General features: G+C 52.3%; 1 protein-coding gene and 1 pseudogene across 2 annotated transcripts; one reads left to right on the plus strand and one right to left on the minus strand.

Moving 5' to 3' along the window:
* Positions 1–724: 724 nt before the first annotated feature.
* Positions 725–16010, minus strand: CTU1 (cytosolic thiouridylase subunit 1). 2 transcript variants are annotated; one of them, XM_049703506.1, is made up of 5 exons: positions 15945–16010; positions 11894–12437; positions 6593–10455; positions 3492–3588; positions 725–1017 (listed from the first exon to the last, which is right to left on the minus strand). In XM_049703506.1, exons 2-3 carry the CDS (start codon positions 12399–12401, stop codon positions 9920–9922), a joined length of 1044 nt encoding a protein of 347 aa, XP_049559463.1. In that variant the 5' UTR covers positions 12402–12437; positions 15945–16010; the 3' UTR covers positions 725–1017; positions 3492–3588; positions 6593–9919. The 2 variants fall into 2 exon arrangements, with proteins under 2 accessions (XP_049559463.1, XP_004286169.1); XM_004286121.3 differs by lacking the exon at positions 3492–3588.
* Positions 15407–23603, plus strand: LOC125962639 (sialic acid-binding Ig-like lectin 7; annotated as a pseudogene).
* Positions 23604–24594: the final 991 nt, after the last annotated feature.

The raw sequence follows: 24594 nt of genomic DNA on the forward strand, positions 1-24594 counted from the left end.
TCTGTGCTATGCGGCTGCTTCCCACTAGCTATCTATTTTACATTTGGTAGTGTATATATGTCAGTGCCACTCTCTCACTTCGTCCCAGCTTACCCTTCCCCCTCCCTGTGTCCTCAAGTCCATTCTCTAGTAGGTCTGCATCTTTATTCCTGTCCTGCCCCTAGGTTCTTCATGACCTTTTTTTTTTTCTTTTTTTAAATTCCATATATATGTGTTAGCATACGGTATTTGTTTTTCTCTTTCTGACTTACTTCACTCTGTATGACAGACTCTAGGTCCATCCACCTCACCACAAAGAACTCAATTTCATTTCTTTTTATGGCTGAGTAATATTCCATTGTATACATGTGCCACACCTTCTTTATCCATTCATCTGTCGATGGACACTTAGGTTGCTTCCATGTCCTGGCTACTGTAAATAGAGCTGCAGTGAACATTGTAACACAACATTGTTAATCAACTATACTCCAATACGAAATTAAAAGTTAAAAAAAATGCATTTCCAGCTTTAAATTGTCAAAAAACAAAACCAAAAACAAACCCCACACATGTACTGAGGTGTTGGTTCAGCCAGGTGCTGTGTCATGTTCTTCTTTCTGCTTTTTTTTTAATGTTCAAAACTTTTTTAAAAATAAAATTTTTTATTGTGGTGAAGTATAATACATACATAACATAATAAATACATAAATATAATAGATACATAACATAAAACTTACCATTTAAAACATTTTTTAAAATAAATTTTTATTTATTTATTTATTTTTGGCTACGTTGGGTCTTCGTTGATGTGCTCGGGCTTTTCTCTAGTTGCGGCGAGCGGGGGCTACTCTCTGTTGCGGTGCACGGGCTTCTCATTGCGGTGGCTTCTCTTGTTGCGGACCACAGGCTCTAGGCGTGCGAGATTCAGTAGTTGTGGCAGACGGGCTCTAGAGCGCAGGCTCAGTAGTTGTGGCGCACGGGCTTAGTTGCTCCGCGGCATGCGGGATCTTCCAGGATCAAGGATCGTACCCATGTCCCCTGCGTTGGCAGGTGGATTCTTAATCACTGTGCCACCAGGGAAGTCCCTTAAAACATCTTTAAATGGCATGCAGTACATTCACTTGGTTGTGCAGCCTTCACCATCCGTCTCCAAAACCTTTTCATCTTCCCCAACTGCAGCTCTGTCCCCATGAAACACAGGCTTCCCACCCTCCCTCCCCCAGGCCCTGGTAACCTTCATCCTACTTTCTGTCTCTATGAATTTGACTACTCTAGGTATTTCATATAAGTGTCATCATGTAGTAATTGTGTGATTATCTTGTGTGTGTCTGCCTTATTTCCCTGAGCATAATATCCTCAAGGCTCATGTCAGAATTTCCTTCCTTTTTTTATACTTTGTTTTGCTGCAGCATGCGGCATGCAGAATCTTATTTTCCGGACCAGGGATCCAACCTGCACCCCCTACAGTGGGAGCGCAGATTCTTAACCACTGGACCACCAGGGAAGTCCCAAGAATTTCCTTCCTTTTTAAGGCTGGATCATACAACACCGTGTGGATAAGCACAATTTGTGTATCCAGGTAACTTCTTCATGTGGGCTAGCTTCTTTCGTTCCTCCTTCCCTCCCTCCCTTTCTCCCTATCCTTCCTTCCATTCAACAAATATTTCTTGAGCACCTACTAGGAATCAGGCATGGTTCTAAGTGCTGAGGATATAGCAATAAACAAAATAGACGGAGATCCCTACCCTCCTGAGGCTTCCATTGTGGAAGGAAAGGCAACCAAGCAAAAGAAAGTTAAATAAACACAATGTATACTATTACAAGTTATGAGTGCTAAGTGCTAAGGAGGAGGTCAGTGTCCGGGGAAGGCCTGACTGAGGGGATCTTTGAGCAAAGACCTGCAGATTGTCAGGGATACTGGGGGAAGACTGTTCCAGACAGAGAGAGCAGCATGTGCAAAGGCCCTGGGGTGGAAGGAGGTCTGATGTGTCTGGGGACCAGTGAGGAGGCCAGTGTGGCTGGTGCAGCATGGGCCAGGGAAGAAAATAGAAGGAAATGAGGGCGGTGAGGTCGTGGAAAGTCCGGGCTCCATGGGCTAGGGACTATCTTGGGCCCATTTTATAGTCTGAGAAACGGAGGCTGGGGGAAGTGGGAAGTGGCTTGTCCAAGGTTATCCAGCTGGTAAGCACAGGAGGAAGCGTACAAACTCCTGGACTCTGAATCCTCCCTATGGTCTCCCGAGGTGATCTGAGCCTCATTTCCATCTGAGCACTAATTTGTGTGTCCAACACTGTCTTAACGCATTTTTCGTAAGTTAACTCATCCAACCCTTCCCAGGGTCTGGCGAGAAAGGTACACGTATGATTCTCCACGTGCAGAAGGAGAAGTGGAGACGCCCATCCAAGGTTACACAAAGCTGAGTGGTAGCAGCACGACACAAACCCAGGCAAAGAGCTCTTAACAACCTCAGGGATGCCCGAACACAGAGGCGTGGGTGGAGCAACCGCCCAGCCGAGTGGTGGGATGAGCCCCAGACCGAAGGAGAGACACGTCTTCCCTTGCTCAGGAAGGAAGAAGGAGAGGGTGGGGAGCTTGCAGGTGGGCTGTGGGTCGGGTGGCCAGACGTGGAGGGAGGGCTGGGCCAGGGAGAAGGGGAGGCCCGGGCCAACTCATCTCAACGGGCACCTGGCTGGGGAGGGGAGGACGGCTAGCAGGTTCCCAGGTGAGGTTGGTGACCAGGAATTTAAAGAGGCGTCCTCTGAGCGGCTGGGTGATTTTGTTTTGTTTTCCTCCAGCAAAGGACAGTGGGAGGGGGTGTGGTAAAGGGGCGGAATGTAGGGATAAAGGAAGTGCAGAAAGAAGGGCCTTGGTGGAGGGAGGGCTGCACAGAGAGGGTCAGGGTGTCTTTGCGGTGGAAGCATGGGTGGCTGTGGTCAGGGAGTGGGACGTGGGCTTTTGTGGTTTTAGAGGTGGAGCTCTTCTGATGGAGGTAGCGGCCAGGGTGTACCTGTGGGAATGGGTGATGGGGGAGGTGGTCTCCGGCCACCTGGAGGCTGAGGGACTGTGAAGCCAGGGGGTCCTCTCTCCTGGGGGCTCCTGACTCCCTGTCAGCAAATGCCTGTCTCTATCTCCATTTATAATACAAATCTGGCAGGTTGTCAAGGACTTTCCATACATTATCACATTTAATCCTCACAAGAGCTTTATGAGGTTAGGGTTAGGGTTAGGGTTAGTACCTAGTTAGTTAGTTAGTACCTAGTTAGTACCTAGTTAGTACCGCGTTAGAGATGAGGAAACTGGGTCTCAGGCAGAAGTCACTTGTGCAAATGGCATTAGCCGGGATTGGAAGCTGGGTCATCTGGCTGTTAAATGCCACGCCATTCTGTCTCCAAATCTGTCTCCATGCCGTCGAGGGCGGGGAGTTCTCTGCTGGATCCTCGTCTCCTGGAACAGCCCCAGCGTCTGAGAGTTCGTGCAAAGAGTGTTTCTGGTATGTGCAAATGGACCCTCACCTTGGGAATTTCCTGGCAGTCCAGTGGTTAGGACGCCACCCTTCCACTGCAGGGGGCATGGGTTCGATCCCTGGTCAGGGAACTAAGATCCCGCAGGCTGCCAAAACAAAAAACAAAACAAAACAAAACAAACAAACAAAAAACCAAAGGACCCTCACCGTTGTCTTCTGTCCCCCATCAGCTCTTGGTTGGCAATTTCTCTAGTACCTCCTAAGTGTCGCGTCTTGCTTAATTCCCCCATTGGCCCTGTGAGGGGCACACAATCACACCCATTCTACAGATGCGGAAACTGAGAGGAATGAGGTCAGTTGCCCAACAAGCCGGTGGTGGAGCTTGGATTGGAACCCCAGTCCATCTGACTCCATGCTCCTCTGCTGCTGATTTCATGTGTCTCTTTGATTACCCAAACTCTCTCTGGGTAATCTCTTAGATGGCTCTGAGTCAGCACCTGAATCTGCTACATGCCAGGCAGCTTCTGCATACACACCTGGGTGTCCCCGATGCCCCGTCAACAGCCAACGAACATCTCTGCCCCACCTCCCTCCATCTCCATCATCAATCACTTATTTCCCTTTGTTGGTGGTGACACCATCCTCTCCCCAGTTGCTTCTGTCAAAAGCTGGGAGTGGTCCTTGATCCCTCCCTCACGCCCACTTCCTACTTTGGCAATTCACCTCACCTTAGTGTCAAAATAGACACTGAATCGACCCACTTACTCCCTCTCACTCACCCTTGTCCAAGCTACCCTTATATCTCACCTGGACAGGTGCAAGAGCATGCAAGCTAGTCTCCCTGCTTCCACATTCAACGTTCCCACCTCCCCCCACTCCTACCCCACACTAAGTTCATTCTCCACTTGGCAGGCAGTGTGTTCTTAAAATATAGAAGAGTATCATATTAAACCCTGCTTAAAGCCCATCTATGATTTCCCACTGCAATTGTAATAACACCTAAACACCTCCAAGGCACTCTGTGTCTGGCTTTATGTCCGCCTCTCCAGCCTCACCATTCCGTCACGCACTGTGCCTCGGACCCCCTAGACTTCCTTGACTTTCTTGACATGGTAGGTGCCTTCCCACCTCAGGGCCTGTCTCTGCTGTTCCCTCTGCCTTGGACACGCGTCCCATCCCTCTGCCCATGATCGCCTTCTCTAGAGGAGACATTCCCTTCTAGTTTCTATCTCAGCCCCTTGTTGGTTTCCTTCCTATGCCTCATTTCAATCTATAATTGCTTTATGTGTTTGCTTCCTTTTTTGTTGTTGTTTTTTCTCTATGGCTTTTATCACCATTGGATGTCCCTCGTGTTTTATTTATCTCCTTTTCTGTGTAGTCTATCTCCCACAACTTGAGTGCCATCTCTGACAGGGCAGGGGGTTTTGCCTGCTTTCTTGGCTTCTGTTCCCTGGCACATAGTAGGTGCTCAGTAAACATTTATGGAATGAAGAAACATTTCTCTCACTCAGACTGAGGCTTCATGAGGGCAGGGACGTTGTCTAAGGTGTTCACTGCTGAATCCCTGGAGCCCACTCTGGTACCTGGCACATGCTGGGGCTCTATGAAAACAGGCTGAATGAGAGTGACATTATTGAGAGCCTTCCTCTCCCCAGAATCCCTGCACCCAATGCCCCTACATCCTCAGACCTGACAGGAATCTCTAATTACCCAGCCCTGGGAGAGCACGCACAGGGGGAAGGTGGGGAAGCCCATCTTTCTGAGATTGGGTTCTAAATCCTTGCAGGGAAGAATGCTTCTGACTCCAGGGGATGGTACCTTAAGGCGTGGGGAGCCTCATCAGTCCTGGTCCTTTCACAGACATTCGATAAGTATAAAGGACCCCTTGTGTTTAGGTAAGGGCTGCATTCACCAGGGCCCGTGGGCTCCCAGACAGAGAGCCCACTGAGGGCAGGGACTGGGGCTCACCCAGCTCTGTTTCCCCAGTGCCCCGTGCAGGGCCTGGCTCCTGGGAGATGCCAGCAGACGTTGGCTTCGTGAATAAAGGGGTGATCCTTATCACTCCTCTGCCCCCAAATCTCCTGACCTCCGCCCTAGCCAAAGCCCTGCTCCATGATGACTAGGCTTCTTGCCCGGGCAACACCCGCGCCCCACCCTCCTTGTTTACCACGACTTTCTCCCTCAGAAAGACTCGGCCGTGTTCACCACGGCCATCTGCCTAAGTGGCAAACATCTTTATTTTTGGTCAGCCTGTCTAGGAGAGGTTTCTCTTGTATTTACAGTTTTGGGGGTTTAGGCAGGAGCTCTTAATACTTACAAAGCACACCCTAGAGTTTAGTAGGATTTCCAGACTTCTTAAATAGCCCTCATCTCTGTTCCCACCATTCCCACCCCCTAATGGTTTTGGCTTCTCCCTGGCCTCTTGGCCTTTAAGTCCCCCTCCCCCAGCCCCACCCCACAGTCCTCCTAGACACAGACCCAGAAGGCTCTTTCTGACATCCAGGGCGAGGCCTGTCTGCTCTAAACCCTTCCTGGTGCCCCCTCACCCCAGCGGGAAATCTGCCTTGTGCAACGGCATTCTGACCCTCTTGGGGGTGGGGTGGGGGGACACTGGCCGCCCTCACCAGCTCCTACCCAGGCGTCCTGCACCAGAAGCAGCCATTCCGCCCGGTTCACGGTGTGTCCTTCCCTGCAGGCTTTCCACCTGCTGTTCTCTGGGCCGCAGGTGCACTCGTCCTCCTCCACCCTTTTCCCCGTGCTCATTCTTACTCATCTTCTCGGGCCTGGTTTAAACACTACCTCCTTCAGAAAGCGTTCTGTGACGCCCCACGCTAAGTTGGTCGCCCCATCTCTGGGCTCCCCTGTGCCCTTACTAACCCCCGCCGTGACACGTATCCCTTTGGGTCTTGATTTGCCAGTGTCGGTCCGTGCCGCCTCCCCCATCAGACAGAGAGCCCACTGAGGGCGGGGACTGGGGCTCACCCAGCTCTGTTTCCCCAGTGCCCCGTGCAGGGCCTGGCTCCTGGGAGATGCCAGCAAATGTTGGCTTCGTGAATAAAGGGATGATCCTTTATCACTCCTCTGCTCCAAAATCTCCGTGGCTTCCGCCTCAAAATCACAGCTGCGCCCATGCAGGCTGGTCCCTCTTACCTCTCTCCTCCAGTTACCCGCTCCACCACTCGCCTGCCTCCCTTGGCGTGCGCACACGCTGTTCCCTGGCCAGCATCGCCCTTCCCGCACATCTGCAGAGCCCACTGCCTCACCTTGTGTGGGTCTCTGCTCAAATGTCGTCTTCTCCTCAAGGTCTGCCGTATCCACCCTACATCCATGCGTGGCATGCTTCCCATCCTCCGATTAATCAGTTTATCACCATCTGACACACTACATACTCTACTTATTTTCCTCCTTTTCTGGCCTCTCCCATGAGGGCAGGTTTTTGTTTTGTTCATTGCTGTCACAAATTGGGTGCTCGATAAATATTTGCAGAATGAATGAATGAATGAATGTACACATGGGTCTTGAGGTCATGGAAGGTTTCCAGTGTTCACAGGGGACCTTCAGGTTTCTGCCAGACTGTGTCTCTCGCCCTTGGAGCCTGGCTCAGGCCAGGGGGACCGGTGGGGAGGTGGGAGGAGAGAGCAAAGCTCCCCAGCCAGGCAGCGGAAGGAAAGACTTTGCTCTTCCGTCAATGGCCACCCAATGCAAGGTGTGGTCAGTGACCCCCTTGTGGTTGGAGCTGAGAACAGCATTTTCCCCAGCTCCCACTCGAGGCCCTCGTCACATGTGCCACAGAACCGTGGTTGAATCTGAATAGAGACGGGTTGTAAGTGTAACATACACACCGGATTTTGAAAACTTAGTACCAAAAAAAACGTAAAACACCCTCAAGGTTTTAATTAATTTATTTACTTTTGGCTGTGCGGGGTCTTCGTTGCTAGGCGCGGGCTTTCTCTGGTCTACTCTGCCTTGTGGTGCGCGGGCTTCTCATTTCTGTGGCTTCTCTCGTTGCGGAGCACCGGTTCTAGGCGCGTGGGCTTCAGTAGCTGTAGTTCGGAGGCTCTAGAGCGCAGGTTCAGTAGTTGTGGCACACAGACTTAGTTGCTCCGCGGCATGTGGGATCTTCCCAGACCAGGGATAAAACCGTGTCCCCTGCCTTGGCAGGCGGATTCTTAACCACTGAGCCACCAGGAAGTCCCATCCTCACGGTTTTAAAATATTGATTTCATGTTAAAATAGTAATATTTTGGATATAGTGGGTCAAATAAAATACATTATTAAATTTTCCCCTCCCCCCCTTAAAAATATGGCTACTCGTAATTTTGAAATTACACATATGGCTCGCATTATATTCCTATTGGATAGTGCTACTCTAAACCACAACAGAAATCTAACCAACCACCCACCTCCTGGTGTGAAGGTGTGACGGGAGAAACTCGGTTACAGAAAAGTCCCTTGCCCCAAACCACAGGGTCAATCAGTGGCCGACCTGCAACAAGGGCCCAGGTCCTCTTGCTTCCAGCAGGCGGCATAGCAAAAAGGTTCAAGAGCCCTAGCTCTTTGCTGCTGTGTGACCTTGGGAAAGTCACTTCACCCCTCTGAGTCAAAAATTTACCCTTTGTAAAATTGGGGATCAAGACGCAAGGAAGGAGCGTTCCGCAGTGCCTGGTGCACTAGAATCATTCCAATTGACCGTGATCATCTTGCGCCCCCTAGAGCCCGTTCTCTCCAGCGCAGCTGCAGGGATTTTTAGAAAACGGAGATGGGCTCCTGCCTCTGCGAGATGTCGCAGGACCAGCCCTGGATACCACCTGATCTCAACTCTTGCTCTTCTTCTCCCTGCCCACTCTGCCCTGACCACACTTCCTTGCTGTTCCCTGGACTTACCAACTTTATTCCCACCTCTGGGCTTTTGCATCGGCAGTTCCCTCTGCCTGGAAAGCTCTCCCCCAAGATGGCTTTATAATTCACTCCTTTGCTTTATTCAGGTCTCGGCTCAAATGCCACCTCCTCAGAGAGGCCTTGCCCTGACCCCTATGGACACTGGCTCTTGCTGTCTCCCTCCCTCTTTATCCTGCTTTATTTTTGTTGCATTAATCACTATCTGACATTTTATTTTTATTGACTTATTGTCTGTTTCTCCCAGATGGTGAACTTCACGGGGGCAGGGGCTTTTTGTCTTTTGCTCACTGCAGTATTCCTAGCACTTGGCACATGGGCCACAGATGAGGTGCTCAATAAACGTCTGTCGAATGAATAATTATCCTGATGCTCAGTTAACTCACGGAGGAGGTGGGGCCTCTGGTCCCTGCCTTCCAGCCCAATCTAATTAGGAAAAGCGAGCCCCAAAGAGTGCGGATGGCTGGAGGACAGGACCCAAGGGCTGGGGTTTGGGAGAGTCCTAATGTCCTGGGCTGGGCAGGGTGGGAGGAGAGAATCAGGGATGCTTCCAGGAGGCCCCTGGAGGATGTGAGCTGGAAGATGGGAAAGGAGGGCACTCCTGACAAGGGACCAGCCCAGCACAGCTCGGAGGTGGGACCGAGGATACCAAGTCTCCCCAGGGGTCAGGCAGGAAGTTTCTGAGCCTCACACCTGTCTGCACCGGCAGGGAGGCAACCCTGCAACCCAGAGCCCCCCGGGGGGCCGAACTTTAATGTGAACAACGAAGTTGGACACCATTATCAAATACTCACAACAGTGCTTTGCTAGGAGGCTTTGATTCCATTCTCAGAGGAGGAAATGGAAGACCAGAGAGGTTAAGCCACTGACCCAGGTTCACCCAGCTCTGCCTCCAGAAATCTGAGGTCTGGGGAGCTCACCCAGCGGCTCCCCACCCATCACACAGAGACTCAGGTGGTGGTGGGCGGGGAGAGTGGGGGTAAGGGCTAAATACACCGTCTTGAGGAGCCCCAGGCAGACCTGGGTGTGAGCCCCCAGTTGGGGCTCCAGCGAGGTGACCTCAGGCCAGTTATGGGGCTCAGGCTACAGCCAATGAGATCGTGGTGAGGATGAAATGAGATGATCCAGCGCCTGCCCTGTACACAGCGCTCACACAGAAGCATCACGATTGCTGTAACTGACGTGCCCATCACGTTACATGGTTTTGCTTATCCCACTGCAGGCAAACATGAAACATGAGGCACACAGTAGGCGCTCAAGAAGGGTCAGGACTATCTGAGCACGCCCAGAGCCCCACAGAGGTACAGGCAAGCGGCCCCCTAATTCCCACTCGCTCAGGAATGCAAAGTTGTACAGTTCTCTCCTCTCTGAGGCCCAGGGGTCCCCCAGACACCCAGGAGTCCTCCACAGCCCCAGGAGCCCAGAGCCCCAGCTTCTGCAGGACCACAGGTTAAGAGGTTCCGACCCCTTCCCAACCTCACACCGAAGCCCGGGCTAAGGTAACTCGGGTTCCTTCACACTGTCATTTACAGGCGGCCCCGCACTCCCACGTCGTCGGATCCCAGCGGAGAACTGGAGTCTCTAGAAGCCGGGGATGGGCTCCGAAGTCGGGGGTCCGGACGGCTGTGGCTCCCGCGGCGACCCCTCCTCGTCCAGCCCCCGGCGGCCCTTGCCGATGGCCAGGCGGGGCCGGCCGCGGTTCAGGCCTTCCAGGAGGGCGCAGGCCTGGCAGAGCGCGCGGCTGGCCAGCGCCCCGCAGCGGGAGCAGGCGCCAGGGGGCGGGGGCCGCGCGGCCGGGGCCAGCGCCAGGCGCTCGGCCGAGTGCACGAGGTCCAGCACCGCCGACGGCCGCGCCGCCTCCAGCAGCTTGAGCAGGTCGCGCGCGTGGCCGCGGAAGGCCTCGGGCGCGTACACGCACTCCTCGGAGAAGTAGTCCAGGCGGCGGAAGTGCGCGTACAGCACCACCTCCTTCTGCGAGGCCAGCTGCAGCGGGCGGCAGCGCGGCAGGGCGCCCCCCTCGCCCGGAGAGCCCAGGCCCCCGCCGCGCGCCAGCCGGCCCGCGTCGCCCCGCAGGAAGTTCATGAGCACCGTCTCCGCCATGTCGTCGGCGTTGTGTCCTGGGGGAGAGACGCGAGCCGGTGAGGAGGGGGCGCGGGGGCCGGCGGGTCCGCGGGAGGAGACCCCGCGGTACCGTGGGGCGGCCAGGGGGAGGCTGCGGGTGAACCCCGCGAGAAAGGAGAGGGGAACACACCAGGCTCCCGTGGAGCAACTTGGGATGCCCTCATTTGCCCCCCTCTTATTGCAAACCAGGCTCTGTGCTCGGTGCCCTTTCAGGTAGTAACACTGCTTTACGCTACAGATATAATTTCAGTCTAGTGAAGTGTACTTCAGACCGCACAGACATCAAAATGGCATTTGATGGAGATGCTTAAGTGGGCTGTTGACACAAGTGCCTCTGGGTATGCAGATTATGGTATTTAGAAGGACCAGGGAGAAAGTAAGTGCATAGTTACACAACAGTCACCATAAATTTGAAGCTGAATCTCTGCTTATTCTGTAACTTGTCATCTTATACTTGGGTCTATAGTAAAACACCGGTCTTACGGCTTCTCAAGTCGGCCATACTTTCCCTCCTCAAGGCCTTTGCATAAGCTGTTTCCTCTGCTCAGAACCTCTCCCACCCCCTTTTTGTCCTTCACCTAGTTACCCACTCGGCTTCAGGTCTCTGCTCACTCAGGAAACACTTCCTTAATCCCCACGTTTCTCCCTTCACTAGGTCCTCCTGTGTCATTTTCCTTAGTGGCACAGGAAATAATTATAATCAGGTTATAATTACGTATGTGAGAAACGGACAGGAGCAGAGACTGTGTTGTGCATCATCATAACGGCAAACATTTATATGTTTACCGTTTCTCAGTGTCTTGTCTAAGTGCGTCATACGTAATTCCCATAATTCATCTAATTCCCAGTAACTCAAGGTCCTAGATAGTATTAATATCCCCATTATATAAAAGAGGAAACCAAGGTTAGGTAGTTTGTTCTAGGCTATATAGCTTGCATCTGGCACACAATAAATGGTCAACAATTATTTGTTTAAGTAATGATTGGTACAGAGAAAGTGTTATCAAAGAGGAGAAGCGAATAGAGAAAAGGACACAGTTGCGTTCAGACTAGATGCTTCTGATGGGAGATGCCCCTTCATACCCCTCCTTTTGTGACAAGGGACACAATGTCATAAAAAAATAAGCGCAGAGAACCACAGCCCTAGCCCCTAGAGAGTACCCTACCACCCCTCTATTTGCCAGCGCGTGTGTACAAAGATGATGGCAGTGACTCAAAAGCTTACCACGCCCAATCTAAGGACACGCACATACTATGAACCTTCAGTGTGCATGCACAGCCCCTTCTCCTTTTTTAGCGTCTCCAATTAGGATATACGCAGTCTCCTTTACGACCTCTGGGGCATGCGCCTCAGTGGACTTACAGTGTCCGCCCCTCGCCCGCGCATGCGCCCGTTCCTCCCACCGCGCCCCTCTGTGCCGCGCCTGCGCTCACCCGTCACGACGTGCGTGGCTCCCACGCGGCGCGCCCCTTCCTCTAGCGCCCGGCGTCGCAGCACCCCGCAGAAGGTGCAACAGGAGCGGCTGCGGCCGGAGCCGGCCGTGCTGCGGGCCACGGCGTCCATCGTCCAGCCCCCGAAGAGCTCTGCGTAGGCCACGACGGTGAGCGGGAGCTCCCAGCGTGCTGCTTGCCGCCGCACGGCCGCCAGCGCTGCGTCCCGGTAGCCGCCGATGCCCTCGTCCACGGCCACGAGGTGCAGCGAGATGCCCAGGCGCGGGGCCAGCTCGCGCAGCACGTGCGCCAGCACAGTGGAGTCCTTGCCGCCCGAGGCGCCCACGGCCACCACGGCGCCGGGCGGCAGCAGGCGGCCCGCGACCACCGTGTGCAGCACCTCGGCCTCGAAGGAGGCGCAGAAGCAGGTGGTGCACAGCGCCTGGCCCGAGCGCGGACGGCGGAGGGCGGCTCGCGCCTTGTGGCAGGAGGCGCACTGCGGGGCGGGCATCGCGGGGTCCTGGCGAGACGGGAGGGTCGGCTTCTCCTGGATGGGTGGAGAGGGGAGGCGGGTTACACGTGGATTCCGGATTGCAGGAGTCTGCCTACAGAGAGGCTGCTTGCGTAGTGTCTCTGCCAGGAATAATGCAGGCCGAGTAGGCCTTTTCCAGAGTAAGGGAGGGTTATACGTATACAGTTGACCCTTGAACAACACGGGGGCCAGGGACGCAGCCGAAATCCGCATAACTTTACAGTCGGCCTTTCTGGTTCCGCATCCGCGGATTCAACCAAACCGCGGATGGTGTAGTACTGTATGTATTTATTGGGAAAAAAAAATCAGAGTATTAGGGGACCAGCGCAGTTCAAACTCATGTTGTTCAAGGGTCAACTGTATTCCAGTTTAAGAAAGCTTAGTGCCTCCAGGAAGACTTCTTGGATTACACCCATTACACACCAAGAAGAGAAGGAGCTGGTTGGGAGAGGTGGAGGAGAGAGGGAGAGACAGGCAAGTTACACCCAGAATTAGGTCGGATTCTGTTTGGAGGGATGGAGGTGCCTATTAGGGCCAGTTTCACAGTCTCCAGGGAGGCCAGCCCTTTTACAACCCTGGTCAGAAGGACAGGGTGGTTATCACTGACCTGGGCTCCCAGGGCCGTTCAGAGAGCTTGGGAGGGGTCCGTGATCTAAGAACAGAGAGAGTCCAGGGAACTGCAGCTCTGTTAGGGGAAGGGGGATGGACAGAAAAGACTAACTGGATTTCACTTTGGTGGGGGTGGGATACTGTCTCTAGGCATTGGTCCCGATTGTATCCTCTGAAAGGCAGGGCAGTCATCTCCTCCAGGGAGACACAGAGGCAGCATGGGTCGTACCTCCAAGGAGATCAACTGTGGCTTCTTCTGTTTTGGGGGCGGGGGAGGGCGGGGTGTGGGCCTCCAGGATTGCTGCGGTCTCAGAATCTCCCGAAAGCTTCTGTGGCCTTACCAAGACTTGGATCAGCCCAGTTTTAACTCATTTCTGTTCCCCCCACCTCATCCGTCCCCACCCAGCCAAAAATTCCAACCCTCTCTCCTTGGACCCACCTGCTTGGGGAACCCATGAAAACCCACCAGACTGAGTCCCTCCTCCCCAAGCCACCACCATCTCCAGGCTGAACTAGTGCAGTAGCCCCTGAGCAGGTCACCCTGTTTCCAGGATTTACCACAATGTGTGGAATCATTTTATGTGACTTGTATGTTTACTGCCTGTAACACCAATTAAGGACCAGTGCAACCCAGACGTCTGACAGGCATCTCAAAACCTAGACTCCTGATTCCCCTTCCCAAACCTGCTTCTCTTGCGGTAAAGGGCAGCTCCATCCCTCCAGCTACTCAGGGCAGGAGCCTTGTGGTCCAGGACCCACGACTGCTCTTGCTTCTCACTCTCCCTGTGGGTGACTCCCAACTGCAATGGCAAGTCCCAGCCTTTCCTCCAAATGCGCCCCTGAAGATGCACCTGGGGCATCCTCCTCAGACCTCAAACCCCAGATGCCCAACCAGAATGGAGCAAATCCTGTTTGTAGCTTCAAAACAGAAGCCCAACACTCCTTAGCATCTCCACAACTGCGACCCTAGTCTGAGCTGAGCCATGTCGCTCTTACTGCAGGAGGCTCCTCCTTGGTCTCCCCGCCCCACCCTCCCCTCCTCTACACACACAATTCTCCACAAAACAGCCAGTGGGATCCTGCCCAGTATCTCCTCTACATTTGCCCATGCATCTCAGCTCACTTTCGTAAAAGCTTACGTCTGATGAGGCTCCCTTTTTCTCTGACCTCACATTCCACTCTCCTTCAGCCACTCTGGCCTCTACTCTCCAACACCCCAGGAAACACCTACCCAGGAAAGTGTTAGCACTGCTCTTCCCTCTGCCCAGAGTACTCTTCCTTGTCACTGGGCCCAGCAAGCAGCCCTCAGGACCCATTGGCCATGACCATTCGCCACATCCGTCACAGCTGAGCAACGCCCCCTTGAAATCTTCCCCCCGACACACACCCTATCCCACCCCCGGCTTTGACTTGATTCTCCCTCGCTCTCCTGGTCTGCTTCCTGCTCAGCCTTCAGTCTCGTTTGGAGAGTCCTCTATGGTTCTCAGGTCCTTCCCAGCTCATTTTCCTTGTGGGTGACTCTGAATAATGACGTCCATCGGGCTGGTCCTCCAGATGCCCCACTGAGGATCCCCGTTGGTCCTCTGGGATCCTAGGCGCCCAAACTGACCAGCAACCCTGCTCCCCACAGGGAGAAACCTGTGCTTGCCCAGCTGTTCCCTGTCTCCTGAGAGGACTGCCACTTCAGCTCCTCCCCAGGACAAGACATAAAGTCACCCTGGACTCATCCCTCTTCTCCCCCTAAATCTATGGTCACTCGGTCCTAGGGGTCTACCTCCTGAGTGAGGAAGACCCTGGCAGGCGATGAGTCTGTGCAGACTGTCAGAGGCTCATAAGTCATGATACAGTTTTAATCTTATTCAGAGAGAGATGGGAGCCATGGGAGGGTTTTGCGCGAAGAAGGGATACGATCTGACTTGGGTTTTAAAAGTTTCCCTTTGGCTGCTGTGTGGGGAACAGGCCGTGGCAGGCAGGATCAGAGGCAGCGAGGCCAGGGAAGAGGCTATGGCAATAGTCAGTGAGATGATGGTGGCCTGGACTGGGGTGCTGGCAGTGGAGATGACAAGAAGAGGTGGGATTTTGTATCTATTATGAAGGTAGGGTCCACGGGACTTGCACAGGACTTGGATTGGGGTGGAGGATGTGGTCATGAGGAAAGAGGAAAGAAGGAGGACTTGGAGGTTTGGGCCTGAGCACCTGGGAGGATGATGGGACCATTTAGTCAGAGGGGAGCTGACCAGAATTCCATTTGGACATGTCAGATTTGAAGTGTCTGTTATGCATCTCCCCCTCGAAGACGTTATAGACCCCAGGCTGGGTCAGGCGCCTCCTCTGGGCTCGCAGAGCCCCATGTCTGCCCCCACCCCAACCGGATCATGACGGTATCCTTCGTGGTGACAGGCCTGTCTCCCCCGTTGTACTGTGAGCTCACTAACGGCAGGGACAGGGTCTGCTTCGGCCACCACTGACTTCTCCTGCCTCGCACGGGATTTGGCACAGGGTCGGTGCTCAGGAAAGATCTGTAGGCTGAGGGAATAATAAATGCGCCCGGAAGACGAGACCCAGACCCCCAGGGATGCCTCCGAATCGCAGCCTTGTCGGAAGGACGGAGAGTGTGTAACATCATTCTATCAAAACAGAGGTTCCAGGACAGAGTAGGGGCCTCCCGGACGTACCCAGTTGGAAGCGGGGGCAGGGAAATGGTCGAATTCCAACCTGGGGGAGGGGATGGGCGAGCAAGAGACAGGCCGGACCGCAGTGCCCAAAGTGGGGATCCCGGTCAGAAGGCCTCTGCGATACAAGCGTTGGGAAATCAAAGGCGAGTGGCTTCACCCCCAGAGAGACCCTCAACCCTCACACGGCACCGCAACAAAGAGCGGGCGCTCACGAGCCGACCAGCTGGTGAGGAAATACCTGAGTAGAACGCGGTGCTGGATGGTCCAAACTGCCGAACACGCGGAACTCCGGCGCGGAAGTGGCTCCAGAGACTACGACTACCACAAGGCCTTGGGGGCTGTCTTGCCTACGACTCCCAGAACCCCATGCAACAGCTCCACCTGAAGCGCCTGTGGTTACTGGGCCCTCGGCCTTCAACTCCCAGCAGTCCCTGCTGCCCCTTGTTTCGCTCTGCCTACCACTCCCAAAATGCACTGCCTTGTTTCCGTCTGCGCCTGCGCACGGACAAGGGACGTGGGATGTGTACTGTTTGCTGTGGTAGTAATCTGTTACCATGCAGGACGCTTAAAAGGCGAAATGGCTGTATTCGGATGATCTGCTTTAGTGGGATTATTATAGGCTTTTAGAGGGATTATAGAGCATATTATTTTTACCCTTTGAGGTGGGGTTGCGGGTGGGAATTGAAGGTGGGAGTGCGGGGTTTGGTCGTGGGTGTAAAAGGAGACAGCGCATGCGCAGCGCAGAGAGCCTGAAGGTGGGGGTTCGGAATGGATCTAGGCATTGCCTGCAGGGGTGGTAATGGTGCGTGTGGACGCGTAGGGTGGGGAGAGGGAGCAGTGTGTGTGTAAGCTGAGGTCTCTGCGCGTGCATCAGCCCTAGAGCCTCCGACTTCTGAGACTGAGGGTTCCAAAGACTCAGATCCCTGAAACTCACTAGTCCCTAGGCCCCGTGTCATAGAGACTCGGAGTTCCAGAGACCCAGACCCCTGAGACTTCAAGCAGCCGAGAGAACCAGGACTCCAGAGACAACTCTCCCCAACCAAAGCCCAGAGACCTGGAGGGTTCACCCCCCAGGCCCTCAAAACTGAAATGTGGGGGCCAAAGAAGACCAAAGATTCAGATCTCTTAGACGCAGAAGACCAGAGATCCTGGGCCTCAGAAACTGAGACCCAGGGTCCCCAAACCAGATCCCCCAAAACTGATGCTCAAAGGTCCTCACGATGAAGGGACCAGAGCCTCAGGGATCCCAAGACAGAGGTGCACAGCCCCAGGGTGTGCGGGTCTGTGGTGAGTGATGTCACGAGTGGCTTGACAGGCACTGTGGAGGCCATGCTTTCCTCATGACAGGGGAGCCATGATGCCTTAGTGTAAGATGAGATGGCCTCCATGAAGTCACCATCAAGGGTCATCATGGGCCAGTTCTTGTCATCACTGGCTCGTTGGTTCTTCTGTTGAATGGTCATTTCCTGAGGTCTCCTTGTGCCAGGCTGGCCCTGTGCTAGGTTCTGGTGACACAAGCGAAGTCACAGTCCTCTTAGCCCTCTGCCTGGTGGGGGTGAGAGAGTCATAGTTAATACAGGTGACAAAGCTTGACGTCGGTGTTAGGAGCTCTGGAAGCTGAGCCTCAGTCACTGCTAGCCAGGGCATCACGGGAAAAAATTCAAGCAGAGGTTATTAGACAGTGTGCTTAGCACTTTACATGCACTGTCTTAGTTTGCTCATCTGTAGAATGGGGATGATAATAGCAATACCTGCCTTAAAGGGCTTATGTGAAGTCAAATTGAATTAACAACACCTACAAAGAGTGGTTTGTGCTCTAGAAAGTTTATTCCAGTTGCCAAATTAGAAAGAACTGGTAAAATGAATCTCCAGAGGTGGTGAATTTAAAGCATTTTGGGGCACTTCCCTTGGAGATCCAGAGGCTAAGACTCTGGGCTTCCACTGCAGGAGGCACAGGTTCGATCCCTGGTCGAGGAACTGAGATCCCACATACTGCGCGGCACAGCCAAAAAAAAGAAAAGAAAAGCACTTTCACTCAAGATAAAGTGGAAGCAAAATAAATGCCCAACCTCATTTGAAAGTTTTATTAAATATAGCACATTTCCTCTTTTTTAAAAAAAACAGTGAGGGGACTTCCCTGGTGGTGCAGTGTTTAAGACTTTGCACTCCCAATGCAGGGGGCTGGGGTTTGATCCCTGGTCAGGAAACTAGATCCCACATGCGTGCCTCAAATTAGAGTTTGCATGCCACAACTAAGGAGCCTGCCTGCCACATTTAAGACCTGGTGCAACTAACTAACTAAATATATATATATATATATATATATTTTTTTTAAGTGAGAATTGAATTTAGAAGACTAGGTAATTGCCCAGAAAAATAAAACAGAACAACATAAAATCATACTTCCAATAGGACATATAATAGAGAAAACAAATGCCCAGAAAAAAAAAGAAGGAAGTCTACCAAGGGGGTAATCAAATGTCGTTGGCTCTGGGAAGCTGGACCTGGTGTTGATGATGTTATAGACCATACCGTGACACCATTTAACCTCATGTGTGGGATGGTGCTTTGCATAGAGTAGATGTTCAATCAACATTCAAGAATGAGGGAAAGTCAGCTGGTCCCTCCAAAACCTAGATCTAAACATTCTATTTAATAAGTACAAATCATACCTAGTAAGGTCTTATGAGAAAACATAGTTTAACATTTTTCCTGAAATATAATAGTTAATGAGGATTATGAATACTTCTCACTATTATTATAATTACTTGCTGAAACTGACGGTCCCTCCCCGATGAGTTCCTATCAGTTCATTTCTCAATCTCTCTACATAAGGTCCGAAACTCTCCTGTAATCCTTCTCTCTCTGGTCCCCATTAGTGTCCTCAACCTTAGGCCCCATGGTCTTTCCTGTAGACTCACTGTCCTTTATTCCCTTAAGCAATTAGGACAGGCAGACATGCAGAAGCATCCCTGAGGATGAACTAGGAAGCAGAGAGAAAAATAAGAGAACCCCAGCCCACTGATAAGAGGGTCTTCTTGTCCCCCAATCCTTTTCTGTTAAGAAGACCTTATCTTTTCACCACTCCAGGTTATATGGCTTCCTTCCTGGCCTGAGTCTTGGATCCCATGCTTGAGGGATCAGACCCCTCCTGGAGCTGGGCGATTTTTGAGCTCAGGACCTGGCTCTATTTCAGCACCACGGGCAGCGCCACCCTGTTGCTTGGAGCTCACCAGCCTGACAAAGACGCCACAGGTTATCTTCACTGAAGGCTTCAAGTTACCATTTAAAAGTCATCCTTTAAATACAGTATGTGGGGGAATTCCCTGGCGGTCCAGTAGTTAGGACTCGGTGCTTTCACTGCCATGGCCCGTGTTCCATCTCTGGTCATGGAACTAAGATCCCGCAAGCCGTGCATTGCAGCAAATAAACAAATACATATGTACCTACCTACGTACTTACAGTACGTGAGAAAATTGGTGGTGAGTAAGCCTCCAATTTCCCTTTTCCCCTATTAGCTATAATTCGTGTGGGCTGCTAGTTCGGTTATGTATTGCTGCACAGCAAACCACCCTAAAACTCAATGGCCCCAACAATCATTTAATGCTATCTCATGGTGCTATGAATTGGCCAGAGACCAGGTGGGCAGTTTCACTTCTAGTTTTGCCTTGAGCTCTTTCAGGCAGTCATGTTGAAACTGTGGCTGGGGCTGGGGCTGAAGGTCTAACCCCTCAGGGTTTCCCTGTGTAGCATCTCTTTCCATCAGAGTCCCCTGGACTGCTTACACAGATACCCAGGGATCCATGAGACAGGAGCAGAAGCTGCCAGGCCTTCTTAATATCTGAGTCATACAAATCTCAGGACGTTTTGTCCTCCACATTTTATTGGGAAAAGCAGTCACGGGCTCAATCCAGATTCGAGAGTAAGACATAATAAATTCCATTATGTAATAAAAGGATAACCATGTTTGCATAAGGCAGGGGTAGGATTGTTTGGAGTGGTCTTTGGAGACTAGTACCTACAGCTACTCATCCGTCTGTCAGCTGCACCCTCTCTCTGTTGGGGGGATTACCCCTTTCTGTCAGGGGTGTTCAGAAAATGAAATGGGACCATATCTGTAAAAGGGTAGCACAAAACTTTCACCTTCCCTGAGCTTGGACCGGTGTCGACAGCCTATGTTATTGAATGTCCATAGGACATTCCTGAGGGTTGCCAGAAGGTCAAGGAGGAGAAACAGAGGTCTTCCTTTCCCCTGAGCGCTTCCTCGCAGGCAGACCTGGACCCTTTCCAGCACATCTGACATATTGACCCTCCTGAATACAGACCTAGGGTCCCTGTTCTTTGTGATCAGCTCCCCCTCTCTGCCCCAGAGCTGCAGACATCCTGAGTCAGCACTCGACTCTGAATCAGCACCACGGACAGCGGCATCGCCCTTTCCCAGGAATCCCCAGGATCCCTCGGAGCAAGTCTCGGGCAGAGGCCCGACCCCTGCTGGGGCAGAGGTGGGGGTGGTCACGAACAGAGCACAGAACTTGGTTGCTGGTGAAGGATCCCCAGCACAGTGGGAGAGTAAGTGGGATGGAGAACATAGTACCTGAGAGTCCAGGACCATCTGCAGAATTCACATACCCTGTGAGTGCCTGAAAGTCCCTACTATGTCTACCTGGCCTATTCCTCTCTGAGAACTCACCTTCTAGTCCAGAAGAACAAGAGCCCCACCCATCACCTGCCTTTGTTTCTCCCATCACAGGCATTTTCCCTATGGCACTGAAATTGTCACGTAACCTGTCCCCCCAATCAGATGCTGCTTTCCTCAAGAGCAAGAGCTGAATCTTTACTAGAAACCTAAAGGCACAGTGTGGATGGTTGATGAGTGACTGAAATTTCTTCCCTCGCCTCACTGTAAGAGTAGACAATTCTTCCTTCTCATATTAACATACACTTCTTATCACCCAGCCAATGAACCCTGGGCAAAGATTGATGAAGTGTGTCCCTGTGCAGTCCATGGTGCATGAGACAGGGCTCCTGTGTGATTTGGACAATTCACTTGCCCACTCTGAACCTCAGTGTCTTCTTCTGCGAATTGAATAACTGGGGCTAAAAGTCCTCCTAGCTCTGATGTCCTGTGGTCATAAGTTCCTCTTTTGCACACTGTTAGATTCTCTGTGGCTTCCCTGTGTCTCTCCTCCAATTATTCTGCTTTTCTTTGCAAATTGAGGACCATGGGAAATAGTTTGGGCATAGCCCCGCCCCTCTGAGCACAGAGATGCTGTAACTACCCTTGCTAGGAGAGAGCGAGTTGGCCAGGACGAGGAGGGGGGGGGGCAGGAGGGGGATGGGGCTGCAGGATGAGATACCAGCTGAAAAGGCAGGAGTTGGTGATGGCGTGCATGTGCCCTGCGTGCTTAGACCCCGCACCTTCCCTTCTCAATTATCCCAGGACCGACGCTACCCCGTGTTATGGGTAATGGTTCCAGGAAGGGGATGATATAGGACGGGCAGATTCATGAAGCTGAATGGAAGAAAACAGATGGCAGTTCTCTCTCTTTATACCAAGTCTTAAGAAAAACAAGTGCAAAGCCATAGTACTAAAGGCAGCATGCTCGGATGTTAAAACTACAGAGAAAAGCAAGGAACCAAATAGCATTAAAGTGAGGCTAGGGGCTTATTGAAGGAGTGGAGTGTGGGAATGGGGAGGAGAAAAAAGACAGAGATCCTGGGGGGCTGGCAGTGTTCCGTTTCTTGGAGGGTGTTCGTTTTGTGTTGAATCGGTAAGTTGTCTTATATCTTTCCCCAATAATATTTCAAAAAAACCCAGCATGGCTCTGAGGAGTCACCGCTTGCCATGCCTTCCAACCACTTCCTCCCAGCCCCCAGCCACACATTTAAAAATAATCTTCTGTCAGTTCAGTGCATGTCTCTTCTCTCATGAAATCCTTACCATCCCCGAGGGTGGGCGACTGCCAGGCTGGTGTTCCTCGCTCCAGGTCTCCTGCACACCTGTACTTCTGGGGGCAGAACCTGCGCGGGCAAAGCCCCAGAGGCTGACAGACCCCCACCACACTCTGGAGTAACAAAGAGAAGTGTGGTCATGAGACACACCAGCAGTGAAGAAATAATCCTGGCGCCTGGACAGCCACAACACATGGGCTAGTTTCCATCCCTTTCGAAATCCGTACAGAGAACCATGCTCTGTTTCCCAGGCATCCTGAAAGCCCACCTCCCCTCCAAGTCTTCCATGTGTGTTAATACACAGAATCCTCAACTCCACTGCCCGAGATTCCCCTCTACTCAGTCCTCCTGACACTCAACTTCCAACCCTGTGGGGACAGCGACACCCTACACCCCTGTGCATCCCCCATCACAGCTCCAGGTGCCAGGACATCTGTTGTCTCCCCACTGGACGGTGACTCAAGGGACAGCGTCTAGGCCTGGTGTGTGACGTCATGAGCAGAGAGGGGATGCCCATCACATGGACACTGGGAGAGGTCCCCTCCACCTCCCATGTCCCTACGTCCCACCCTGGCTGGACCGACCTCCACAAACTACACCCTGCGACTCAAGGGGTCTGGCCAGAAGGGACCAACTTTCACTTTGCAGAAAATGACCCCTGAGGGGAAGGGCATTGACAGGGAGGCAGGAAATGGAGCTCAGGCCCAGCATGGGGTGTGGATTTGGGCAAGTCTCTCACCTTCCCTGGTCCAGTGTCCCCAGGAGTGGACGTGGGGTGGTGCGTGGTTGATCTCTAAGGGCTCTCCTGGTGCCAACAGTCTCTGGCTGTGAAGTTCCTCCTCTGAGGAGACTCAATGTTCTGACCTCACCCACATTTTCCTGCTGGGGCTCCTCTAAATCTTGCAACGTTTAGTTCCTGAAAGACGAACCCTGAGAAACAGACTTTCCCTGGGGGACCCTGGCACTGTCAACCCCAGACGTGCTTCTGCTGCTGCTGGTGGCCCTGTTCTGGTAGACGGAGGGGGCCGAGGGCCAGAGGGAGTCCAGGAAGGATTACATGCTGCAAGTGCAGGGGCTGGTGACAGTGCAGGAGGGCCTGTGTGTCCATGTGCCCTGCTCCTTCTACTATCCCAGGAGATGCTAGACTGACTCTACCCCAGTTCATGGCTACTGGTTCCAAGATACAGACTGGGAGGCTCCAGTGGCCACAAACAATCCAAATCAGAAACTACAGGAGGAAACTCGGAACTGAATCCTCCTCCTTGGGGACCCCCAGACCAACTGCTCCCTGGACATCAGAGATGACAGGAAGAGGGACAATGGAAAATACCTTTTTTAGGATAGAGAGAGGAAGAATGAAATAGAATTACATGTGTAACCTGGTCTCCTTGTATATGATGGATAATGAAGAGGATCCAGGAGCGGTCACAGGGGAAGGCCTTAGAGGTCCCTGGGTAGGGCTGGGATGACACACTCCTCCTGAGATGGGGGTCGGGGTAAGGCAGGTGGGGGCTCAGAGGGAGTAGCTGGACCCAAGCCTGAGGCTTCTCTCAGGGCCGCACCTCTAACCATCTTCTCTTTTTTTTCTTTTCTTTTCTTTTTTTTTTTTTTTGCGGTACGCGGGCCCCTCACTGCTGTGGCCTCTCCCGTTGCAGAGCACAGGCTCCGGACGTGCAGGCTCAACGGCCTCGGCTCACGGGCCCAGCCGCTCCGCGGCACGTGGGATGCTCCCGGACCGGGGCACGAACCCACGTCCCCTGCATCGGCAGGCGGACTCTCAACCACTGTGCCACCAGGGAAGCCCCTGCTGTGCTTCTCTTGACTCGTCGTGGCGATTTATATTTTCTATTTAATGTCGTTCTAGGAAAAATTAAAATTTAAACTATTAGCATTAGTTTACCATTCGTCTTTCTATTGTGCAATGCCAGTTTTGAATACAAGAACATGTAACTCATCTATGAAATCCTGGAGTTTGCGCGATTCCTAATTTGTCAGTGGTACAGGTGTATGTATTTTGTTCTTAACAGAGTAGTGGAAACACCGCACTGCACTAATTCAAATTTGTGTGTGTGTGGCAAAGTCTACAGAGCATAAAATGGACTCTTTTAACCATTTTTAAGTAGTATACAGTGCCGTGGCTTTGAGTGCATTCACATCGTCGTGCAACCGTCACCACCGTCACTCTCCAAACCTTTTTCATCTTCTGAAACTGGAAATCTGCACTCATTATACAATAAGGTTTTGTGTTAGTCTTCTCAGCCTGCCGTAACATAGTACCACGGACCGGGTGGTTTAAACAACAGACCTTTATTTCCTCACGGTTCTGGAGGCTAGAAGTCCAAGATCAAGGTGTCTGCAGGGTTGGTGCCTTCTGAGGCACCGTCTCTCCTTCACTTGTGCGTGGCGGTCTTCTTGCTGTCTTCATAGGGTCTTGCCTCTTGGTGTGTCAGTGCCCTAATCTCCTCTTCTTATATGGGTACCAGGCAGGTTGGACTAGGACCCACCCTAATGACCTCATTTTTATTTAATTATGTCTCTAAAGGTCCTGACTGGGGGGTTAGGACTTCAACATACGAATTTAGTTGGGGGGAAACAGTAGGTTCATAACATTCCCTGTTACCTCAGTGTTTTTATTTCACTTCCTGATACAGGCACATTCTGCCCACGTGCTCTGCCCTCAGATTCCTGATGGGTAAGGAAGGATGAGAAGGAGAAAGAACTCTGGGGCCCCATCCTTCCATTTCCTCCTAGGTCATCATTTTCAGTATAAGCTGTTGGCTAATGCAGGGAACTAATGTGATAAGAAAGGATGTAATCGAATTCTTCAGTCTTTTGTGTTTCTTACAATGTCATTGCCTTCTTTCTGCGTTCAAAGCAAGTTCTGATTTGGATGAAAAGCATAGCCTTTCTGGGGGCCATTATCACCACCGCCACCC

This window comes from Orcinus orca, chromosome 20, assembly GCF_937001465.1.
Source record: "Orcinus orca chromosome 20, mOrcOrc1.1, whole genome shotgun sequence".
Lineage (NCBI taxonomy): Eukaryota > Metazoa > Chordata > Mammalia > Artiodactyla > Delphinidae > Orcinus > Orcinus orca.

What these genes read in the sequence shown, in the direction of transcription:
- CTU1 (XM_004286121.3), bottom strand. Translation starts at nt 12,401, where the DNA reads ATGCCCGCCCCGCAGTGCGCCTCCTGCCACAAGGCGCGAGCCGCCCTC. An exon ending in AGCCACGCACGTCGTGACGG is followed by an intron (nt 10,456 to 11,893) that starts GTGAGCGCAGGC and finishes TCTCTCCCCCAG; the next exon opens with GACACAACGCCGACGACATG.